General features: G+C 38.2%; 1 protein-coding gene across 1 annotated transcript in view; it reads left to right on the plus strand.

Annotated features, from left to right (window-relative positions):
- Window positions 1–23588, plus strand: part of LOC139943832 (uncharacterized) — a 50847-nt gene that overhangs the window by 26597 nt on the left and 662 nt on the right. Inside the window, exons 27-43 of the mRNA XM_071940664.1 lie at window positions 45–158; window positions 2581–2694; window positions 8762–8875; window positions 9340–9453; window positions 10011–10124; window positions 10914–11027; window positions 12467–12580; window positions 14036–14152; window positions 14684–14835; window positions 15632–15983; window positions 16527–16637; window positions 17112–17275; window positions 18665–18778; window positions 19533–19603; window positions 21700–21740; window positions 22845–22944; window positions 23394–23499. Of these exons, the coding sequence (XP_071796765.1) occupies window positions 45–158; window positions 2581–2694; window positions 8762–8875; window positions 9340–9453; window positions 10011–10124; window positions 10914–11027; window positions 12467–12580; window positions 14036–14152; window positions 14684–14835; window positions 15632–15983; window positions 16527–16637; window positions 17112–17275; window positions 18665–18778; window positions 19533–19603; window positions 21700–21740; window positions 22845–22944; window positions 23394–23499 (2126 nt within the window). The remainder of the gene's footprint in view (window positions 1–44; window positions 159–2580; window positions 2695–8761; window positions 8876–9339; window positions 9454–10010; window positions 10125–10913; window positions 11028–12466; window positions 12581–14035; window positions 14153–14683; window positions 14836–15631; window positions 15984–16526; window positions 16638–17111; window positions 17276–18664; window positions 18779–19532; window positions 19604–21699; window positions 21741–22844; window positions 22945–23393; window positions 23500–23588) is intronic.

The raw sequence follows: 23588 nt of genomic DNA on the forward strand, positions 1-23588 counted from the left end.
TGACAAGACTAGAATTAATGTTGTGGCATTTCTAATTGATTCAGATATAAATGAGTGTGCAAGTGGACCATGTCAGAATGCTGGAACCTGTTTGGATCTACTGAATTTCTACCAATGTAATTGCCCAAGTGGGTTCCAGGGTAGAGACTGTGAAATAGGTGAGACCAGTATAATCAACTATTTTATCTAATTATTATTATTATCAGTTGATTTACCCTGACAAATACAAGTACGTCAAAAAGCACAGTAAATGTTAAACGAAAAGCAACGATCCAATCAAAATCATAATGAACACAATAATTATTAAAGCGAAAAGCACAACAGTTATTAAACAAAAATAACAGAATTTGATCAAGAGGGTAACTAGATGGGCAAAATAATGAACTAATAGAAGAGGAGCATCGGGCATGGGGAATAAATCAACTGAGAGGGGAAACAACAGGACAGATCAACAAAGTTGTGGGTCAGAAACAACAAAAGTAAACTTGATTATTGGTGCTCGGAAGCATGTTGTCCTGCACAAAAGTAGCACTAGTCCAGAAGGTTAAAAGGTATATGTTTGGTAATCACTCAGTCCAGTGGGTTAAAAGGTATATGTTTGGTAATCACTCAGTCCAGAGGGTTAAAAGGTATATGTTTGGTAATCACTCAGTCCAGAGGGTTAAAAGGTATATGTTTGGTAATCACTCAGTCCAGAGACTAAAAGGTATATGTTTGGTAATCACTCAATCTAGAGGGTTAAAAGGTGTATGTTTGGTAATCACTCAGTCCAGAGGGGTAAAGGTATATGTTTGGTAATCACTCAATCAAGAGGGTTAAAAGGTATATGTTTGGTAATCACTCAATCAAGAGGGTTAAAAGGTATATGTTTGGTAATCACTCAATCAAGAGGGTTAAAAGGTATATGTTTGGTAATCACTCAATCCAGTGGGTTAAAAGGTATGTTTGGTAATCACTCAATCAAGAGGGTTAAAAGGTATATGTTTGGTAATCACTCAATCCAGTGGGTTAAAAGGTATATGTTTGGTAATCACTCAATCCAGAGGGTTAAAAGGTATATGTTTGGTAATCACTCAGTCAAGAGGGTTAAAAGGTATATGTTTGGTAATCACTCAATCCAGTGGGTTAAAAGGTATATGTTTGGTAATCACTCAATCCAGAGGGTTAAAAGGTATATGTTTGGTAATCACTCAGTCCAGAGGGTTAAAAGGTATATGTTTGGTAATCACTCAATCAAGAGGGTTAAAAGGTGTATGTTTGGTAATCACTCAATCAAGAGGGTTAAAAGGTATATGTTTGGTAATCACTCAATCAAGAGGGTTAAAAGGTATATGTTTGGTAATCACTCAATCAAGAGGGTTAAAAGGTGTATGTTTGGTAATCACTCAGTCCAGAGGGTTAAAAGGTATATGTTTGGTAATCACTCAATCCAGTGGGTTAAAAGGTATATGTTTGGTAATCACTCAGTCCAGAGGGTTAAAAGGTATATGTTTGGTAATCACTCAATCAAGAGGGTTAAAAGGTATATGTTTGGTAATCACTCAATCAAGAGGGTTAAAAGGTATATGTTTGGTAATCACTCAATCAAGAGGGTTAAAAGGTATATGTTTGGTAATCACTCAATCAAGAGGGTTAAAAGGTGTATGTTTGGTAATCACTCAATCAAGAGGGTTAAAAGGTATATGTTTGGTAATCACTCAATCAAGAGGGTTAAAAGGTATATGTTTGGTAATCACTCAATCAAGAGGGTTAAAAGGTGTATGTTTGGTAATCACTCAATCCAGTGGGTTAAAAGGTATATGTTTGGTAATCACTCAGTCCAGAGGGTTAAAAGGTATATGTTTGGTAATCACTCAGTCCAGAGGGTTAAAAGGTATATGTTTGGTGATCACTCAATCCAGTGGGTTAAAAGGTATATGTTTGGTAATCACTCAGTCCAGAGGGTTAAAAGGTATATGTTTGCTAATCACTCAATCCAGTGGGTTAAAAGGTATATGTTTGGTAATCACTCAGTCCAGAGGGGTAAAGGTATATGTTTGGTAATCACTCAGTCCAGAGGGTTAAAAGGTATATGTTTGGTAATCACTCAATCTAGAGGGTTAAAAGGTATATGTTTGGTAATCACTCAGTCCAGAGGGTTAAAAGGTATATGTTTGGTAATCACTCTTAGAATTAATGGCAATAAAAACTTCGGATATAGAAGCCTACAGCTGTTCAGACTTTTTATAGTCTGCGAGTTTGGCAAATTGAATTTTGAAACGCCGGGCATATCTTTGCTTTAAGGGTGCAAATAGGCAAACAAAAAATTTGTATTTTATTTGTTTTGTTTTTTTTCTTTTGAAAATTGTTTGAATTATAGTCATATGAAAACACTTGCAGTGACCCAAAATTTTGTTTTATCGAGTGAACAAAATAGACAAGGGAAATATAAGTTGTGTGTTGTTCACCTCCCGTGACGAAAATATTTCAGTCTTTTTCATTTGTTCAGAATCTCGTCCCTGTTTTACAAGGCTTAACAATGACCTTTTATCTCTCGAAGTATTCCCCTGTCATTTTATTTCATGTGATTTCTTGGTGTAGATTTTGATGAATGTAACAGCCAGCCCTGCCAGAATAACGCTCAGTGTTATAACCAACCGGGTCGGTTCCAGTGTGTTTGCCGAGCAGGATTCTATGGCGCAATGTGTGAAAACGGTAAGTTAATTGATAAATCGGGGACAACTTTCATGGCTCTTCTTAGCGCTTACAGAAGCAGGCAATTCTTCACCTACATCAAGCATATTTCACTGGCTAGGCTACAGACTCAAAAAGATGAAATAAACCTTTAAAAAACCACCTTGATAGCTTCTGTAATGTGAGTATTTCTCAACAGATAGAGCGTTTAAGACATCACATCACGTTGATTTAAAGGCTGATGATTCAGTTCTCTCTACTTTTTAATGTAATTTTATTTTTTAATTCTGGTTGTGAAGCCATGGGCTCTCAGAAAAGTGAACTTCATCTAAACCTGACCACCTGATCAAGACTCAAGGCTTTTACTCATGACTCAAACCTGACCACTAAGTGCTATTTCTTGGAAGTGCTTGATTTTGAGTATTTTGTTCTCAAGTCGCCTTTGAATATTTTTCAGCTGGACTCGGCAAGGATAAAGTGCTGCGTGATGGCAATATGGAAGTTATCTGATATTAATTAGTGTTAATCTATACTATTAAAAGCGTAACCTGCGCCATCTTGGATTGAAAATTAGAAGGTCCAGTGGTATGGCATCCTTGTGGAATCCAACAAGGTTGTGTGTGTGGAATTCAATACGTTTGTGTGGTTTCAGACGTCGGGTTGCAAGTCTGCAAAACCCGGATCCAAACTCGCACTTACAAGTCATGTGATTGGAGGAAGTTTGGGTGGCGACCGTGCGACAACCACTGGTCGATGTTGTTACAAGACTTCCTAGAAATCTTTCTGACAGGCGACTCATTGGACAGTGTTTCGCAGATGGTGCTCCGGATTGGTTCATTCATTGCCCCTCGCCCGCCCACCCGCCATTTGATCCGCCCTTTTTGGTCAGGTTACTTTCGTGTTGTACAAAGCAGGGTTCTCCGGATTGGTTCATTCATTGCCACGCAGGGTTGAAAGGGTCGAAGAGGCTGGGTGCCAGGACAAAACTGAAACCAATCTCACGAACTTGCATTGAATGGGTGAAGTACCAGAGATTGAGGTTTCGCAGGCGACCATGTGTCAACCACTGGTCGACGTTGTTATCAGACTTCCTAGAAATCCTTCTGACAGATGACTCACTTGTTGAAAAGATAAAATGGAGAATATTTATGGAAAAGCATTCACTTCCAAACGGCATGAGAATTATCATGATGGACAAGGATGGGGTCAAACGGAATTTATATAATTTGGAAACATTGGGTAGGGCCGGCTATATGTTGGAAGGTGTCTAAGGGAACTTTACAATTAATAACATTTTGGGGTTGGGGGGGGGGCCTTACACAAAGAGCCATTCTGGTCAGTGTATTGTGAGTGGTGTGTTGTCTGGTTTTGAGACAGGCCACCTGTTGCTTGGTGAAGGAGGTCGCCGTTGGACCACTTTAGGTTGACAGTGGGTGGCGACCTCGGACTTACAAAAATCTCCATACTGAAATTGGGTTACACACCTATATTCCGACACCCCTATGTTCCGACACCCCTATGTTCCGACAACTCAGCCTATATTCCGACACCCCTATGTTCCGACACCCCTATATTCCGACACCCCTATATTCCGACACCCCTATGTTCCGACAACTGAACCTATATTCCGACACCCCTATGTTCCGACACCCCTATGTTCCGACACCCCTATGTTCCAACACCCCTATGTTCCGACAATATGTTCCGACAAGTTGTTCCCGCACATTATTACTCAGTTGATCAATAACAAAAACACAACTTGTATTTTGCCAGGTTTCCCAGTAATTTTCGACCGGGATTAGGTTTGAACATTCATAAAATGAATTTGTACTATTTTAAAAAGTGATGGAATCACGCATGCATTTCATTTTTTGTGTGGTTATACACATGAGTATGGCTCCCCGAGGTAGCTGGCAATAAAATACTCGGTACTTTGCTATTTAATAGATGTTAAATTTGCATCGGGGATAAAGAATATTAATTTTTGGTTTTTACCCATATACACCGTTGTGTGTAGCACTGAAAAAAATCACAGGCATTTTACTCCCACCCGAGTAAAATGCCTGTGATTTTTTTCACAGGACTCGGGAAAGTACTGAGTATACAGTGCTACACACATCGGTGTATATGGGTAAAAACCAAAAATTAATATACTTTGCTTATTGTTAGGTGCGTGTCCGTGTTGATAACATTTCATGAGCCTTCAATTAATAAAAATTCCAACCCTCTCCTGCGTTTATTGCGCCGATGTGTAATTTCTTTCCTTTGCCCCCCCCCCCCACAATTTTTTTTAAATAATAATAATAATCATAATAATTTGTTAACAATTAATAACAATAAATAATTCAGTCCTACCACCCCCTCCATTACTCAGTCCTCTTCTAAAGAAACCGAATATTTGTAATAGCAGAATCTTGTTATACAAATTAAACTCCTTTGTGGGACTACATAAAGATAGGTTACCGGTACGTTCATGAACTAAATTGCGAACATGTGTAGTTTCTTCAAGTCACACCGTTTTTCTTTTAAAAAAAATGGCTAACACAAAATATTTGTACAGGTTGTCGGAACATAGGGGTGTCGGAACATAGGGGTGTCGGAACATAGGGGTGTCGGAATATAGGTTGAGTTGTCTGAACATAGGGGTGTCGGAACATAGGGGTGTCGGAACATAGGGGTGTCGGAACATAGGGGTGTCGGAATATAGAGCAGTCACCCAGAAATTGCACTATTGATGCAAAACGTATCTTGCTGTTTTTAAACTATGGACACTATCTTTTGCCAGTAAACTCAAATGAGTACATGAATACCGTTTTAGAATACGGTCTGTTCATGGAGGTATAATGTTGCAGTTTCAGAGTTTAACCCATCACGGAAGTTTGTGAAACCATTCCTATCTCTATGGTGAAGCTTATACACAAACGTCAAAGGCTGTTTTGAAGCTGTAAAAAAAGAACTTTGCTTTGCATTTGGTCAAAGTTGTTAGGCAAAACGTCATTAAGTTTCCTTTTGAATAAGTCCATTCACAAAATTGGTTAGAGCAGTGTGTCAGTCAGATCTCAGAATGTACATTTTGCCAAATCCATTTTGTAGCCTAATTTAGCAATTGGCCCGTCGGGTTGGTTACTGATGGAGATAATATTAACAAAAGAGACCTCGTGCGGCTGAATGGGGTACATTTTTAGGAGTTTGTCTATTGACCCAAACTGGACGTAACAAACCCTAAAAATAACTTGACATGCTTTCTGAAAGTGAAATAAGTTAGAGAAAATTAAGGAGTGAGGACGAATTTATCGTTTTTATTTAGTTTGTACGATATAGGGTTCCAGAGATATGGGATGTATGGAGGTTTGTTCCTAGAGCAGCGTGAACATGAATGCGTTCAGAAATTGTGTCGTTTGACGTTAAAATTTCGCGAGATGCAATAAGCCCAAAGTGACAATAAAACAAAACCAGACCTGCCAAGTCTCACGCATTAGGCGTGAGACTCAGGCATTTGGGCTCTGTCTCACGCTCACACGCACATCAATCATTATTGGGGCGATATCGGAAAAAAAAGTTACGACACTTTTTTTGCAAATTTTGTACAGAGCGCAAATTTGCAGATTGCGCACGCTTTTGCTCATCCAGTAGGTTCAGCTAAAATTCGGCAGAGCGCAAAACGCTTATTGCGCACAAGTTTGTTCCGCTTCTTTTAGCAAATTCGTTGAAATGCGCTCCACTAGCGAAGACACAACAGGCAGAAGAAGTGAGCGATTGATTTTGGACATAATTTTTAGTCTATTTTTTTTAAGTTTGGAAGGAAATAATCTTACACAATCGAACCTCCACATTAACCATCAACATCTCCTGTGTACCTCAAGTGAGTTTTAATTATTCTGAGGAGGTTTTTGATGCATTTTGAAACACTTTTTTGTCCACAATTAAATTTCAGATTTTTTTATTTATTTATAAAAAAAAAAATAAAAAAAAAAAAAAAGGGTTGGGCGGCGATTTAAAATAAAATGGTCGCGATATGTTTCACGACATTGTATACGTGTGCGCACATATTCGCGAATTGTTTCACGACATTGCATACGTATGCGCACACGTTTGCGATATGCGATGTCACTTCAGGGCCACCATAGTATGGAGATTTTTGTAAGTCCGAGGTCGCCACCCACTGTCAACCTAAAGTGGTCCCACGGCGACCTCCTTCACCAAGCAGCAGGTGGCCTGTCTCAAACCAGACAACACACCACTCACAATACACTGACCAGAATGGCTCTTTGTAAGGCCCCCCCCCCTAACCCCAAAATGTTATTAATTGTTAAGTTCCCTTAGACACCTTCCAACCTATAGCCGGCCCTACCCAATGTTTCCAAATTATAAAGCTTCCGTTTGATCCCATCCTTGTCTATCATGATAATTCTCATGCCGTTTGGAAGTGAATGCTTTTTTATAAACATTCTCCATTTAATCTTTTCAACAAATGAGTCACCTGTCAGAAGGATTTTTAGGAAGTCTGATAACAACGTCGACCAGTGGTTGACACATGGTCGCCTGCGAAACATCAATCTACGGTACTTCATCCATTCAATGCAAATTCGTGAGATTGGTTTCGGTTTTGTCCTGGCACCCAGCCTCTTCGACCCTTTCGACCCTGCGCGGCAATGAATGAACCAATCCGGAGCACCATCTGCGAAACACTGTCCAATGAGTCGCCTGTCAGAAAGATTTCTAGGAAGTCTGGTAACAACATCGACCAGTGGTTGACGCACAGTCGCCGCCCAAACTTCCTCCAATCACATGACTTGTAAGTGCGAGTTTGGATCCGGGTTTTGCAGACTTGCAACTCGACGTCTAAAACCACACAAGCGTATTGAATTCCACAAGGATGCCATACCACTGGACCTTCTAATTTTCAATCCAAGATGGCGCAGGTTACGCTTTTAATAGTATAGATAATAACAACAAGCATTTATAGATAGATAGATAAGACTATTATTCCTCACTGGGGAAAGTAAAATGGCCTTGACAAAGAACTGTATGCAAATACAACACTAATACAACTATTCGGTAACTATACAATACAATTGTATAAACTAAAATAACATTAAAAACACAAACAGATTTTTTAAAAGTATAAACCCTACATAAAACAGCAAGAAGACATTTTGGTAGATAGGGATCGGATCCAGCCACACCACAGCTCATCGTTCTAATCACTCATTTGTACCAGTTGATAGCTGCCGGAACAAATGAGCTGCTGTATCGCTGTGTTCCGCTCCTACTTTGTAAAAAAACGTTAACTTCTGTAATTAGTCTGGAATTTTAAATAAAGCGCTCTAACCCTGGGTACCATACAGTAAGAGAATAAATAAAGTGCACTTTAATGGGAGAGACTGGTCCGTAGCAATCAAGCATTGAACAGGAAAGTTTTGAGATGTTTCTTGATAACTTTATGCGACTCAGCTGATCAAATTTAATGAGGGAGACGATTCGAGCAAAGGCATGTACATAAACCGCATGATCCCAAGCAGCAGAATGCACGTTTGGAACTGCCGAGAGTGTACTGCCAAGGTCTTTTAGTTTTTATTTCTAGAACAATCGCCCTTACTTATTTTATTTCACGAACATGATTTTACGCTCACCTATAACATTCAGACTCATGTACGTGACTGGCTCTACAAACAAATGAATCGCTTGTCGCACAGCCCACTTTCAAGTACAGAGCTGTTGAGTGATGGGAGGGTGAACAAAAAAGGTCTATATTTTCACATTTTCTTGAGTAAAAAAAATTGTTTTTCTCAATAAAGGTGAATAAAACATGTTGGTTTTGTTCATCCCTCAGACATCAATAGTTGATGTTTTTTATTAAATGGACTGTTTCCCCATCAGGGTTGTTTTCAGACACTTACGTAATCTGTTTTTCAAAAAGTCACAATTTTTGAGCCAAGCATCAAGTGTGTAAGATATACATGTCAAAATGTATGCTCTTTTCAGCCATGTATAAAACTCACTAAGTTAATTGTCCCCTTGTGACTCATTGTCACATAGCCCATCATATACATGTAAAGCGTTATCATCTATGTTTTTTTGTTGGTAGCTACTGATGAGTGCGCAAGTTCCCCATGTCAGAATGGAGCTTTCTGCGAGGACCAGACGAATGGCTACCGGTGTAATTGTGTTCCTGGCTATTCGGGTGACAACTGTCAAATAAGTGAGTATAGTTCTCTAAAATAAAACCATGCTCTTCAAAATTTGTAGCCGTCACCTTTAAGTGACTGTCCGGTCTTGTGATGATAGGCTGTGTCACTTTAAAAAAAAAAAAAATGAGAAATAGATTTGAGAAAGGTTAAAGCTTTTACTATTTGAGGTTGCATGAACAAATACTGGCAAAGATGAGTGGCTGTCATTTAAAAACTAAATCTGAAGCATTGTTGGTGTCCTGACTTTATCTTATGTCCATTACATAAAAACAATTAAACATGTTTTGGTGCATATTTTGCAAATGCAAAAGTTTTTTGTTTTGAAATAGCATCACCTGTCAAAATGTGGCATGAACAAAAAGAAATTATAAAAAATGTGCTTTCAGCAAAAATCGACCCTTTCCAGTCTGTTTAAAAAATTCTGGGTCATTCTTGATTTGCTATTAATTTCCTTTTGTGTGTTTTGTTCAACTAGATATAAATGACTGTCAGCCAGGTTCCTGTGCCAACGGTGGAGTGTGTGTCGGCAATGTTAACTTCTTCACTTGTAACTGCCAGATTGGTTTTAATGGACCACTTTGTGAACAGAGTGAGTTGACTATTATTTCATCTTAAACTCCTTCAGTCTGACCTTATTTCAGTCAGCTACAAAACTCAGAAATTTACTCATCACATAACAAGCTTGTATTGTAGGCGGGTATGTTTCAGTAAATAACAAGAAACCACAAGAGAATTTTTAAATAAAACAAATTAACTGTTAACAATAAGGTCATACGTACTTAAATTATTCAAAAACCATTTACAATACTTAGCGACTGACTATAGCAATGATTTTTGATAAAAAGAGATTGACCTGTACTAATTTCATTAGGTATTATCACTTTGTTAATGTTTTTTTATTTTTGTGTATTGTTTGGAATGTCCTCCAAATTTCTATTTGTTTTCATTTATTTAACTATAATATCAAAGTTTGTTTGAAAGTAGACAGCTTTCCATTATATATAATGATAATAACCTAAGCATTTATATAGCTTTTTTACACAGAAAAGGTACCACAACGCTTTACAACAATAATTTTACAGCATTCAACAATTAATAGTTCTGTTAGTTAATTCATTTGTTATCCCTACTTGATTTGTGTTTTAGATGTTAATGATTGTGTGAGTATACCTTGTCAGAATAACGCAGTCTGCATCGATCAAACCAATGGTTATTCTTGTCAGTGTCAGCCAGGATTTGTTGGAGTCAACTGCCAGCAAGGTACGTCAAGTTTTAGTTTTGAAAAAAACAGTTTAATGACCTGGGCCCAATTTCATGGAGGTGCCAAAGCAGAAACATTTGCACACATGTATCTGCTTAGCGAAAATAAGCAGGATACCAGTTACAAATTGTACATGTGACATTGCCGATTGGCTGGTAACCTTTTCGAGTAAGCATCATTTTGATGTGGCTAGCTACTTTTATGAAATGGGGCCCAGGTGTAAGTTTTAGTGTTCCTGTCTTATGGTATGTGATATGGAGATACACCGATTTCTTGAGCCAGTCTGTCAGGTGTGGTTTGCCATAACGCCATGTTGAATCTCAAGTCATGGATATATACGTGCAGCGTATTTAAAATAAATACCTTGCACCCTGTTTGCAGTGTCCTTTGCCTTGAAATATTGTATTACAAAAGTAAGTCGTGCTCTTTGGTCAGCAGGATCTCACTTGCTGGTAGAGCCAAGGTCTAGAACAGTCCGATACGGAGACTGTTCTTTCGCCAAAGTTCCCTGTCTCACTTCGCAAAAACAACATCACTCAACAACTTCAAGAGGGAACTAAAAACACACTTGTTCAGTTAGTCCTTTATTAGGTTTTTATTACAGTTCATTTATGTTTATTCTTCATTTTCTATTCTATAACGAGTTTTTGTGTAGGCGCCTTGATCAGTTTTCTGGATGATTGCGCATTATAAATCTTTATTACTATTATTATTAAGTGTGCAGAAACAGTTCCCGACTAATCCTATTGCCAGTTCACTTTTTATTTACTTGCAATATTCCGTTATAGATATCGATGAATGCAGCTCCTCACCCTGTCTGAATGGTGCCACATGTTATGACTTTGTTGCTAGCTTTGCCTGCCAGTGTGCTCCAGGCTTCAGTGGCACTGACTGCAGAACAGGTAACTTTCTACATTTCTTTAAACAAGCTTTTCTTAAAGGTACATTTGGAATTCGCTCTTAAAATTAATGGCAATAACAAACTTTGATCAGAAGCCTCTAAATAAGTTGGGGTGGTTCTGAAAAGAACCAGTGGTTTCAACTCTAGAAGACGATCAGAGTATACTGATCAAAACACCTAGTTGAACACAATGGTTCCTTTCAGAACCGCCCCAACTCATTTACAGAGTATCATTACATTGTGTTACTGCAACCGTTACTGTCATAATTCCATCATGCAAAGTTTCCATTCCTACTTATTTCTTATTGGAGTTGGCGCTTAACAAATGCATTATACTACTACTACTACTACTACTACTGCTGCTGCTGCTGCTGCGCCGCCACCACATTAGCTATCACGCGCCCTAGCGTAGGCTAAATGACGAAGGTTGATCACAGGAGGGCACTGTGTGTAGCGGCTATCAGGAGGACTAGACTAAAAAGCCACAACCAAAGACTTGGAACCAAGTTTACATCATCGATAGCATATGAACCGTTTTCAGCCAAGGAGTAGGATGGCAACGTCCCCTGGAAACAAAATAGATTGTAGGCTACACCTTGAGGTGGCTTCCAGGCATTGTGTGTCTTGCAACTTGCATAAAAAAACAAATTGTTTGATTGTTGTTGTTTTGTTTTGTTTAGTTGTTGGCTACTGTGCCAATGCCCCGTGCGTCAATGGATTCTGTATCAATGAACCCACTCGCTTTACCTGCAACTGTATCAGCACGGACTTTTTGCTTTTATTTATCCAAGATCTTTCCTTCTCAGAATTAACCCAGTTTCAGCAGAATTTTTTTTTTTTCTGAGCATGGAATTATGACCAAAGATGAGCGCCTCCCTCCCTCAGACAGTCTAGCTCAGTGTAGATGATCTATGGTGACTCATACAAGAAAGAGCAGACTCCAAAGAAATCTAAAAAATACATGCAGATGAAATTATTTGCGAGGACTGCGTTTCAATTCTATTTTGGCCAAATTTTCAAAAGTTGGGTCCAGAATGCCCCACATTTTTGAAAAGTATTGTGAGAACCCTTTCAGGATTATGATAAGTGTAGGAATTTTTTGAATTTTCTGATGTTGAATACATAAAGGTACAATGTATTTAAGAATGGTAGAAATTACAAGGTATATGGTGACAATGTGATCAACCATATCAATGAAACAACAAACTTGTGAAAATTTTAAGCGGATTTTTTGTGAGAGTCGGGAGAATCTTTAAACAATACACAATGTTCTGTATGTAAAGACATGGTCCTTAATTTGGGTGGTCACAACCTAAATCAGATAAAGTTTTTTTCGAATATGACTTATTTCAGTAAAAGTTGAGACTAAATTTCATTAATGATGTTGTATCCTGAAAATCTTGTATTTTATCTAGGTTTTTCCCTTTTTCCTTGTGTTAGAAATTAACAATTGCATCGCAGGAATTTGTCAAAACGGAGGGACGTGCCAGGACCTTGTGGGTGATTACATTTGTAGCTGTGTTCCCGGTTACACCGGTAGAAACTGTCAAACAAGTAAGTCTAATAATATACAACATTGTGCTTCATACATAGGGTGCGTTCGCTTTAGCTTCCTTGTGTCGACCCCGCAGTGCTCATTCAGATGAGCCCCTGACAAGAGCTAATCGAACGGACACACTCGCCCTCTCAGGTGACTTCATGCACCTTGGGGCAGCCTTAAGTGCCCGTTCCACAAGCAGGGAACTGGGGGCTGACTCGGGTGAGCCCCTGGAGTGCCATCAATGCTATTCGAACGTACCGGGGGGACCCGGGGAAGCTAATCGAACCCACCCATAGTGTTTCCAAACGCCTACCAAATAAAAACCTTGGGAATAATTATCTACTAAAGAGCAATCGGGAGTAAGTTTTCAACCTAGTTCTGGATGAACGTGTTTACAGTCGGGGAATAGCTAAGATGTTACCAAGACATTCGCCTTGTGTGCCATTTGCCCCCTCGGGTATAGGCCCTAAGAAACACCATGAAACAAATGTTACTGTTTTTAAGAGGAGTAGCTATAGGCCTTGTTTGTGGCGAACTTGTCTTAAAAATATAATGAAAACTGTTTTTGTTCCCAATTTTTTACAATATGAACCATCTTAAATTTTGCAGATATCGCTGAGTGTCTTAGCAATCAATTATGGCAGTATTTGTAAGATTAATTCCATTCCAGTCAATTCAATTACTGCTTATCCTTGTTTATAAAAACGTGACATTTGTTTACGTGTGTACAAGGTGAGAGCACATGCAAGTATATAGGGCATGCAATTTAATTATTATGCATGGTTTGTTGGCTCTGCAAGAGGCCTGCAAAGATTTGTAAAAAAACAAATCTGTCAAAAACTTGACCTAGCATTTATATATGAAAGATGAAAAAACTAAAACAGATATTTTTAATTACAACAACATTTGTCAGATTTGAATCTAATGTTTGTTAGAACGAGTAACTCGTCCTAACTTAGAATGGGTATAATGCATATTTACATCAATGCATACTAAACGTCTATGGTTGCTAAACTTGGGGCAGCCTTAAGTGCCCGTTCCACAAGCAGGGAACTGGGGGCTGACTCGGGTGAGCCCCTGGAGTGCCCTCAATGCTAATCGAACGTACCGGGGGGACCCGGGGAAGCTAATCGAACCCACCCATAGTGTTTCCAAACGCCTACCAAATAAAAACCTTGGGAATAATTATCTACTAAAGAGCAATCGTGAGTTAAGTTTTCAATCTAGTTCTGAACGTGTTTACAGTCGGGGAATAGCTAAGATGTTACCAAGACATTCGCCTTGTGTGCCATTTGCCCCCTCGGGTGTAGGCCCTAAGAAACACCATGGACCCCTGTCACACCTTGCGACAAATGTTACTGTTTTTAAGAGGAGTAGCTATAGGCCTTGTTTGTGGCGAACTTGTAAATATAATGAAAACTTTTTTTGTTCCCAATTTTTTACAATATGAACCATCTTAAATTTTGCAGATATCACTGAGTGTCTTAACAATCCGTGCCTAAACGGTGGCATTTGCATCGATGAGGTGAATCGATATAGGTGTGACTGTTCGGCTGTAGACTTCTCAGGAACTAATTGTGAAACTCGTGAGTATGGCAGTATTTGTAAGATTTATTCCATTCCAATCAATTCAATTACTGCTTATCCTTTTTTATAAAAACGTGACATTTGTTTATGTGTGTACAAGGTGAAAGCACATGCAAGTATATAGGGCATGCAATTTAATTATTATGCATGGTTTGTTGGCTCTGCAAGAGGCCTACAAAGATTTGTAGTTTCAATTCTATTTTGGCCAAATTTTCAAAAGTTGGGTCCAGAATGCCCACATTTTTGAAAAGTATTGTGAAAGATAATGAAAAAACTAAAACAGATATTTTTAATTACAACAACATTTGTCAGATTTGAAACTGATGTTTGTTAGAACGAGTAACTCGTCCTAACTTAGAAAAGGTTTAATGCATATTTACAACAATGCAACCTAAACGTCTATGGTTGCTAAACTTTAACTGATCCTAAGTCATAAGATTAATCGTAAGTTAGAAAGAGTTTGGTTAAAATTGCAGATGGTCAGAGTAAGGAACTTACTAAATTTCCATATTTGTTCTTTGATCTTTCAGTTGATCAGCTGACGAATGGAATCAACACGGTATTGTTAGTTGCACTTATCATTGTTGGATTGGTTGTCATAATTGTTCTTCCGATTTTAATTATTGTGTGCGTCAAGTTGAGGAAAGCACAGAAAGATCCTCAAAGAAAGCGCAGGGAACAGGTAGGACGAAATTTTCAGCTCAATCTGGCCTGCATGATGAAGTAAACAACACTTAAAGACAATGGGGTGGATTTCACAAAGAGTTAAGACTAGTCTTATCCGGACGGGTTACTCGTCCTATCTTAGGGCTAGCCTAAAGGTTTTTTTCTCCTATATGGGACTATAGGACTGGTCCCAACTCTTTGTGAAATCGACCCCATGACACCTTTGGTAATTTTCAAAGACCAGCTATTTCTCACTTGGTATACCTAAACCTAAGCTTTCAGATGCCTTGAATTCAAGACCTAAGCTGAGGTATCTTATTCAATTCAAATATTTTAGTGAGAAATTACTTCTTTCTCAAAAACTGTGTTACTTCAGAGGGAGCCATTTCTCACAATGTTGTTAACTATCAACAGCTCTCCACTGCTTGTTACCAAGTAAGTTTTGATGCTAACACTTATTTTGAGTAATTGCAAACAGTGAAGAAGTACACAAATTTTGCTGAAATGATATGTCATACGTACTATGATAGCATTCTGCATGACAAGAAAAGACAGGCTGTCCCAGAGCTGAAAATCAAACCATCCCACCCCCCCCCCTAAAAAGAAAAGAGAGAACAAGAAGGTTAATTTAAATGTTTGTTATTAACAGTTTGACAAAACGCGATTAGAGTTAAATTAATACATTTTAACACACAGACCAGTACAATAAACCAAAAGTTCTATGTATACATATTCTCCCTTTTACTTTGTGTTCGTATCCTTAAGAAATATGAGTCTAGAAAATATATTGTGTGGTTTCTTGTGATGTTTAGGTCCTCCCTGATATTGTGAGTGTACCTGCCAACTATCCATCTGTTGTCTCAAATGGAATAACTAACCCAGCCCAATCACCGATCGAACTACTTGCAATACCAGAGCCTGTTGTCTCAGGAGGATTAACTAACCCAGCCCAACCACCAATCGAACTACATGCAATGACAAAAAAAGAGGTCAAATATGAGAACATCGGTCTTCCAACTTGGGCAGTCAAGTGGTCCATTTTGTGGACAAACTTGATCTTGGAAGAAACAGTACTCGGTAGAGGCTACTTCGGAGAGGTTCGTCTTGGTGGCATTAAGATGGGTGGCAACAGAGTTACTAAAGCTGCAATCAAAATGCTCATAGGTTGGTTAACAATTATTATGTACGTATAGTAGCTCAAAGCCTGTAAATCGGGACCACAATGTGGCCTTGTCGTTTGTCCCCTAGTTCAGTGTAAGCAGTTTCATTTGTCACCATGTTGTTTGTGATGTGGCGAATCTGTCAAACCGATTTCTTGAACACATTTTCTGTCATGTTACCCATCCAGCTTTTTTTTTTTTTTACATTTGTTTGTTTTGTTTGTTTTGTTTTGTTTGAGTTGTTTGTTTTGATTGAGGAAGTAGTTATTATTATCATTATTATTTATTTGACCTCAACAAATACAAGTACATCAACAAGCACAGCAAAAGTAAAAAAAAAAAAAGCAACAAACCAATCAAAATAATAACGAATACAGTAATTATTCAAGCAAAAAGCGCACAATAAATATAAAACATAAAAATAAAAACCCAGAACAGAACATGACAGGATGAAAGTAAATTGTGTTTTGTTGTAAACAATTATTATTGTGATGATTGACAGCAGAAAGTCTCCGTCTTGTAACACCAACTTTTTCCTTTTATCTAGCTGGCGCATCAGAGAAAAGCACTGCTGACTTTTGGAAGGAGTTCAAAACGATGACAGTCATCGGACCCCACCCCAATGTTATCAGTCTTTTGGGTGCTTGTATAAACGCAGGTAGAAATAATAACTATTTCTAGTTTCGATTAAAACCTTAAGCTTCCCTGAAACTCATAAGTGAGAAAAAAAGATAAAACATCTGATATTTTTGTATTTTTCAAACGAGTAGGCCCTGTGAATGTGCTAAACAAATTCCTTGACAAAGCACATGAGCCATTTTTTTTTCATCAACACACGACTGCTTACTTTGATGAAAATCCTTCAGGTATAAAGAGGAAAAGAGTGGGGAAAAACTTCATGCACATGATGTCATTTGAGTACGGCACCCTCTTGGCTGGAAATCAAAAGAGCGGCTCGAAATCGAAAGAGTGTTACAAATTTTCCCATTGATTCACCTTCGCTTTTGAAGCAAAATATATGTTGATGTGTGTCCTTGTGAATTTGAATGCCGCATTTCTTTGTGGGTTTCAGCTAAGTCTGTCAAAAGAAGAAAAAAATGCTTATAATTAAGTAAGTTATGTTTTGTTCCAGGAAATCTCTACGTTGCGTTGGAGTACCTTCCTGGAAATAATCTCCACAAACATCTTCTGGAAAATAGCCCAAACCAGCAGCAAAGGAAACCTCTTACTATCATGCAAAAGTTGAAATTTAGTGTGGACATTGCAAAAGGAATGCAGCATCTCTCTGCAGCAGGGGTGAGTTATTTTTTTTTAAATACCTAGTAACTTTATGCAGAGTAGTAATTTCGCTCCGCCCCAGTGGCCAGGCTATCCAGGACAAGGGATGGGCTAATCAGCTTGCACAGATTCTTGTTCAGGAAGTATGTCAGGCATGCAGTGTGAGTGTGAAGCATGATGGGACTGAGCATTTTCAGGATATGGGACCGTGCTTAATACAACTGCCGTCCCAGCGCCTTTGGTTAATGTAAGGCGCTGGAGACGAGCGAAAGTAGTAACGGGAGACTATGGAACGCTAGGTGGCAGCAGACTAACCAGGTGAAATTCCATTGTTTACGTAGTTCTGAAAATGCGCACATTACCGAGAACAGTGGATTTAACTAGTAAGTCTGCTGCCACCTAGCGACTTAAAAAGGCTGTTGGTTCATGACGTGTGTGTCCCTCTTGAGTTTCTCCACCCAACAGGGGTAAATGGATGCCTATCATCTGTTTGAGCATGAAGGCAGAGGGATGAGGTTGTTTTGTATTAATTTAATTAAACGACCACTAGAATGACCATTGGCCAAAATTTTGGCCCGACCATTAGTAAGCATTGAACTAATTACTAGGCTGCAATTGGGTAAAGTAAGAATGTGTGGGATGAACATTATATGATTTTTTCCGCCATCCAGGTAATAATATTGAAAATTTCACCCTATCCTGGGTGCATCATTGAACATGATGAAACATTTGGTTGATATCCGCCCTCTAATTGGCACTCGCTCAATTGGATGTTGTATCAAATGAACTAAATTAATTTAAGTTAAAAAAATAGCCAATATCTGTTTTGGTATAGAATACACATGTCACTATGTTCTTGCTTTTGTTTGTTTGTCTATCTGATCTTTCCGTCCAGGGAACTCGGCAAGCTCCCACAAATGAATATAAACACCAAGCTGGCAACAACCAATCTCTCTCATACAAACATTGGTTTAACGTCTATGATTATGAATAACACAAATTAGGAAATTGTGATTCAGTAACTAGACAACACAATTTATTCTAGTCATAGTGAAATCAGCGGTTAGCTGGGGATTCGAACCCACAACATTGTGATTGCAAGTCTACTGTGGTGGATTTCACAGAGAGTTAAGACGAGTCTTATCTCGAGTTACTAGTCCTAACTTAGGACTAGCTGTACATTTTTGATATATCTTAGGACTAGTCCTAAGTTAGGACTAGTCCTAAGTCTTTGTGAAATCGACCCCAGCACTCTACGACTTGACCACAGTAACCATGCTTTTACCACCCTCTGTTGCACTTTTCTGCCTGTTAGGTTGGTAGTGACACCAAATCTCTCTCCGTGAAATGTGATGGCTCTGAAAAACCCACATCTGTTTTATCAACTTAACATGTTTATCATTGCAGATAATTCACCGTGATTTGGCAGCCAGGAACATACTTCTCGGAGAGGAGTTAGTCGCCAAGGTTTCTGATTTTGGATTGTCTCGCAGAGAACATATCTATGTCCAAGTATCGGAGGTAATTTAAAGCCGGCAGGAGCTCTTGCAGTAATGTCAGTCTCTATGCCCTAGTGCTGTAGTCCTTTATCTTTAAGCATTTTGTATTTCTTCCATAAATATCAGTGTAACCAGACTGCAGCTGAACGGGCGCGACATTACGCTTTTGCTCATAATTGGTGTCGGCATGTCAAAAAGGTCTAGTGATTATCAGATTGGATTTATTTCGCGCCTAATATATAAAAGTTATCCAAACTATTCAGGTCGACAATCCGAATTTCGCAAGTTCATGTCAAGCTCTTGTCAAGTTATCTTAACTTTGTTCAAACCGCAAAACTGTTTCACCGAAATTATCATATCTTGAAATTAAAATGGGTAGGATATAAAAAAAGTACAGAGTGATAAGTTATCAAAAAGATAAGTGCCAACAGCTCATTGTTTCAAATCTTGCCCTTGCTAGCATTTTTTGAATTTCTGAGAAATATTTTCAACTGGAATATTGTCAGAAAGAAGTAATTTTCCACGAATTTGATTTTGAGACCTCATAATTAGATTTGGAGGTCTCGAAATCAAGCATCTGAAAGCACAAAACTTTGTGTGACAAGGGGGGTTTTTCTTTCATTATTGTCTCGCAACTTTGACGACCAACTAAGCTCAAATTTTCACAACTTTGTTATTTTATGCAAATGTTGAGATACACCAAGGGAGAAGACTGGTCTTTGATAATTACCAATAGTGTCCAGTGTCATCAATATTTTGTCTTATTTTAACAACAGACGGCGATTCCGATTCGCTGGTTGTCCATAGAATCCCTGACGAGTCAGCTGTATGTTTCCCAAAGTGACGTGTGAGTCTTTGTAAATGAAATAGTTATTACTTACACTTTGATTAATATTTGATTGATTGATATTGATAGTTTATTAGCTGTTCAGACTGTCCGTCGGAACAGCTTTTGTAATCGTCGAGATTTTTATTTTTTTTTGTTATTAGCTGTTCCGAACTTTAGTCGGAACAGCTAATGTAATCGTCGAGATTTTGATTTTTTTTTTATTATTATTATTAGCTGTTCCGACATTTCAGTCGGAACAGCTATTGAAATCGTCCAGATTTTTATTAGCTGTTCCGACTGAAGCTATTGTAATCGTCGAGATTTTGATTTTTTTTTTTATTATTCTTTCTTTCCTCAAAATCGTATTGACTTAACACCTGACTTTTCAAATTGTCAAATGTCAAATATATTTGTCAGAAAGAAACAAATCATATACCATATGAAAGAATATTGCCTAACTTAATTTTTAGATTTAATTAGATTAACATTCTTAATTAATTATTCACGTGACAGCTGTATGAATATTTAATTAGACAATATTGTTAGCCTCATATCTCAATAATTAAACATCCAATCAAAATTATTTTTTCGGTTATGGACTTGTCTTAAAGTGTAGATAAGACTAACAATTTCAGTCACGTCATCATGACGTCATACGTTTGCGCGTTTTGTTTTCTGTGTACAAAACATAAGGAGCTAAAAGTGGAAACGTTTTACAAGTCAAAAAGACAATAATTGACAGTAACCTAAAACTAATTTATCTGTTCGTTTTCAAAATTTCATATTCTGTGTTGAAAAATTTATTGATTCTAATAACAGATGTTTCAGTTTGTTAAAATCAGTCAAAGTACGTCAATAATTATTGATTAATTAAAAATCTTGGCACCATGGGTACAACGTGACATGCATTGATCATTGCATTGATACATCTTCCCTATGGATAGTGCAATACACAATTGGGATTTTGTAAACGGCATTGGATGGGTGTAAGTTGCATACCATCGTGTACCTTATGAAATTTATTAGTACGAAAAACACAATTTTAAGACTGACGTCATCACATGTTAATTTATGCTCATTAGAAGCTTTAATGAGTTTTTCTTTGCTGCACTATATCTCAAGAAGTGTACGGCCGATTTAGAAGTTTTTTTCAGTATTAGACTCACTAAGCATAGGAGAATTGCCTCGGGTAACCGTGACCCCGATTTGACCTCTACTTCCGGGTCAACCGGAAGTGGGACCATATCTTAGGAGTTACACAACCGATTTAATTATTTTCTTCAGTTATATACTCCTTAGGCATTAAATTTTGTTGGGGAAAATCCGTGACCCCATTTTGACCTCTTCTTCCGGGTCAACCGGAAGTGGGGCCATTTCTCAAGAACTACACAACCGATTTTCAAACTTTTTTCAGTTATGGACTCATTTGGCATTGGACAATTGCATCGGGTAGGTGTGACCCTATGTTGACTTTTATTTCCGGGTCAACCGGAAGTGGAACCTTAATTCAAGAACTACACAACAGATTTACAATTTTTTCTCAGTTATGAACTCTTTGTGCATTGGAAATCAAGCATGGCTTTCCGTGACCCAGTATTGACCTTTACTTCCGGGTTAACCGGAAGTGGGATCCTATCTCAAGAACTACATAATAGATTTTTGAACTTGGGTTAAACTTATTCAACATAATGACCATGGCGCCATGTTGACCTTTTTTTGTGTGTTAAAGCTTCTTTTGATTAAGTATCAGATACAATACCAGGTAATCACATGTCAAAGAGTTGTAATGTGTCTGTTTTATTGTAGCAAAGAAAACTATTATTAAAAAAATTCAGGAACAGCTGTGTGATTGTTTACAATCACTATTTCTAGTTATTATTATTCTTATTGTTTATATTTTTTGGGGGGTGGGGGTGTGGGGGCTATCAGTTAAATGATTGCTAGGGAGTGAGCTGATGTTGAATCTTTCTCAAGTGTTGTTAAAAGTAAGCTGTCAAACCCAGTCAGTTCTTTTCTCCTCAACTGTCCTGGTGGCTTCTTTTTTTATTGATTTTTTTTTGACAAATAATGTTTTGGTATTTAAGTTGCTTTTGTTTGTATTTATTTGACTGTAGATGGTCTTTCGGAATCTTACTCTGGGAGATTATGACTTTCGGTAAGTATAATAACTAGGCCCAACTATCATGTCTGAGTCTCTGCTTACCAAAGGAGTTCTGTGCTTCAGTGAAGCGAAGAATTCTGGGGTTAAAGCTGAATTTGGACCCTGATTAGATCACAGAAACATAACAATGACCTGTGAGTCTTTTTTTAGGTACACGATTCCCATGCCGCTCTCACACTATGGCGATTATGCTAGCGAATGTGCTTACGAATGGTAATATTCGCAGTGTCTTCGTAAGCGTTCATAACAAATTGGGAATGTTTACTAGTCATTCACCATCTCCTTCTGAATAAGATCAGTCAATTTATGCTGCCCTCAAACGGCAAATGTGCTTACGAATGGATATTTGACAATTACTATCTAATCTCAACTTTTGGACTAATTCACCGCACCGCAAATTTCAAAATTAATATTCGTACTGGCAAGAATATTTGCCACAGTGTGAGAGCAGCGTTTGTTGAGAATATTGGCCATTTCTGATGCCACAGGTGAGCCATGTCTTAGTGAGTGACCTTTGAAGTAGCATCGGGTGCATCTCTGGAAATTCCAGTTCTTCGACTTTTTTTTTTTTTTTTTTTTTAGCTAGCAGCTGTAGCCGTAGCCATGATCTCAACAAGGCCACAGCTAAGTCTGCCCTTGGCATAAACTGCAGACTCAGCCGCAAGCGGCCAGATTGAAAATATATATAATAGTAATATCAAAGTCTTATAATAGCACGCGTACCTACCAACAAGGTACTCAAGGCACTTAACACATATTTATATTTTTCCAATTATGTAGCACCTTAAGGGTTTAAAAGGTGCTACGGCGCTTAGCAGCCACAGCCAGGAACACAGGGGTGAACCCCTTCTCTTTTCGATAAGTGCACCACTGGGTTCTTTTACATCCGTTACACAACACAAGGGACCAACGGCTTAACGTCCAATCTGAAGGACAAAGCAATGGTTAAGTGTCTTGCTTAAGGACACAAGTGTCACGAATTGGGGATTCGAACCCACACTCTGCTGATCAGAAACACCAAAGTTAGGATTCAGTGCTCTAAACCGCTCGGCCACGACCCTTCTACACCCCAAATTATTGTTTTGTTTTATTTCTTAGGTGGGGTGCCCTACCAAAGTATCCATACGACCGGAGAACTGATAAACAAGCTACTGGGCGGGTACAGGATGCCTCAACCTGAAGCCTGCCCGGACAAGATGTAAGGCCCGTAGTGTAACACGCATGAACTCTGGGGTGTGGTTTAGGGGGGGGGATACATGTATCCTTTCAACATTTTAGATAAAGGAGACAGGGAACAATAGTAATACCTCCTCCTGAATCATTGTTGTAAAAGCACAAATTATAATGTCTGTAAAAGAAGTGGAAATAAGGATGAAATGACGATTCTACTGTGGCTATTTATAAACAATAAACTAGTCGTGTGATAGTACAACTACCGATTTTTAAAATTATTCTTAATATAATCATTAGTGCAATTTTAATTGAGTAGAAATATGCGGCACAATGTTTTTTTTTCTTTCTTAAGACACAATCTGATGTACAAGTGTTGGAATCGTACAAAAAATGTTCTTTAAAAAATGTTTACATTTCTTAAGTGTAATTCAATTAAGAAGAATAATGCGTTTAATTTTCTTTTCATTTCTTAAGTTACGATCTGATGTTGAAGTGTTGGAATCGAGCACCAAACCTTCGCCCAAGTTTTAAAGTAATCACCGAAGAACTGGACAAAATAAGAGTCGCCCTTCAACCGCATGTACGTATATAATAATAATATTAATAATAAGACTTGTAATGCGCACATATCCACCCTGCTGGGTGTTCAAGGCGCATGGGTTTATTCGT

The sequence above is a fragment of the Asterias amurensis genome, chromosome 11, assembly GCF_032118995.1.
Source record: "Asterias amurensis chromosome 11, ASM3211899v1".
Lineage (NCBI taxonomy): Eukaryota > Metazoa > Echinodermata > Asteroidea > Forcipulatida > Asteriidae > Asterias > Asterias amurensis.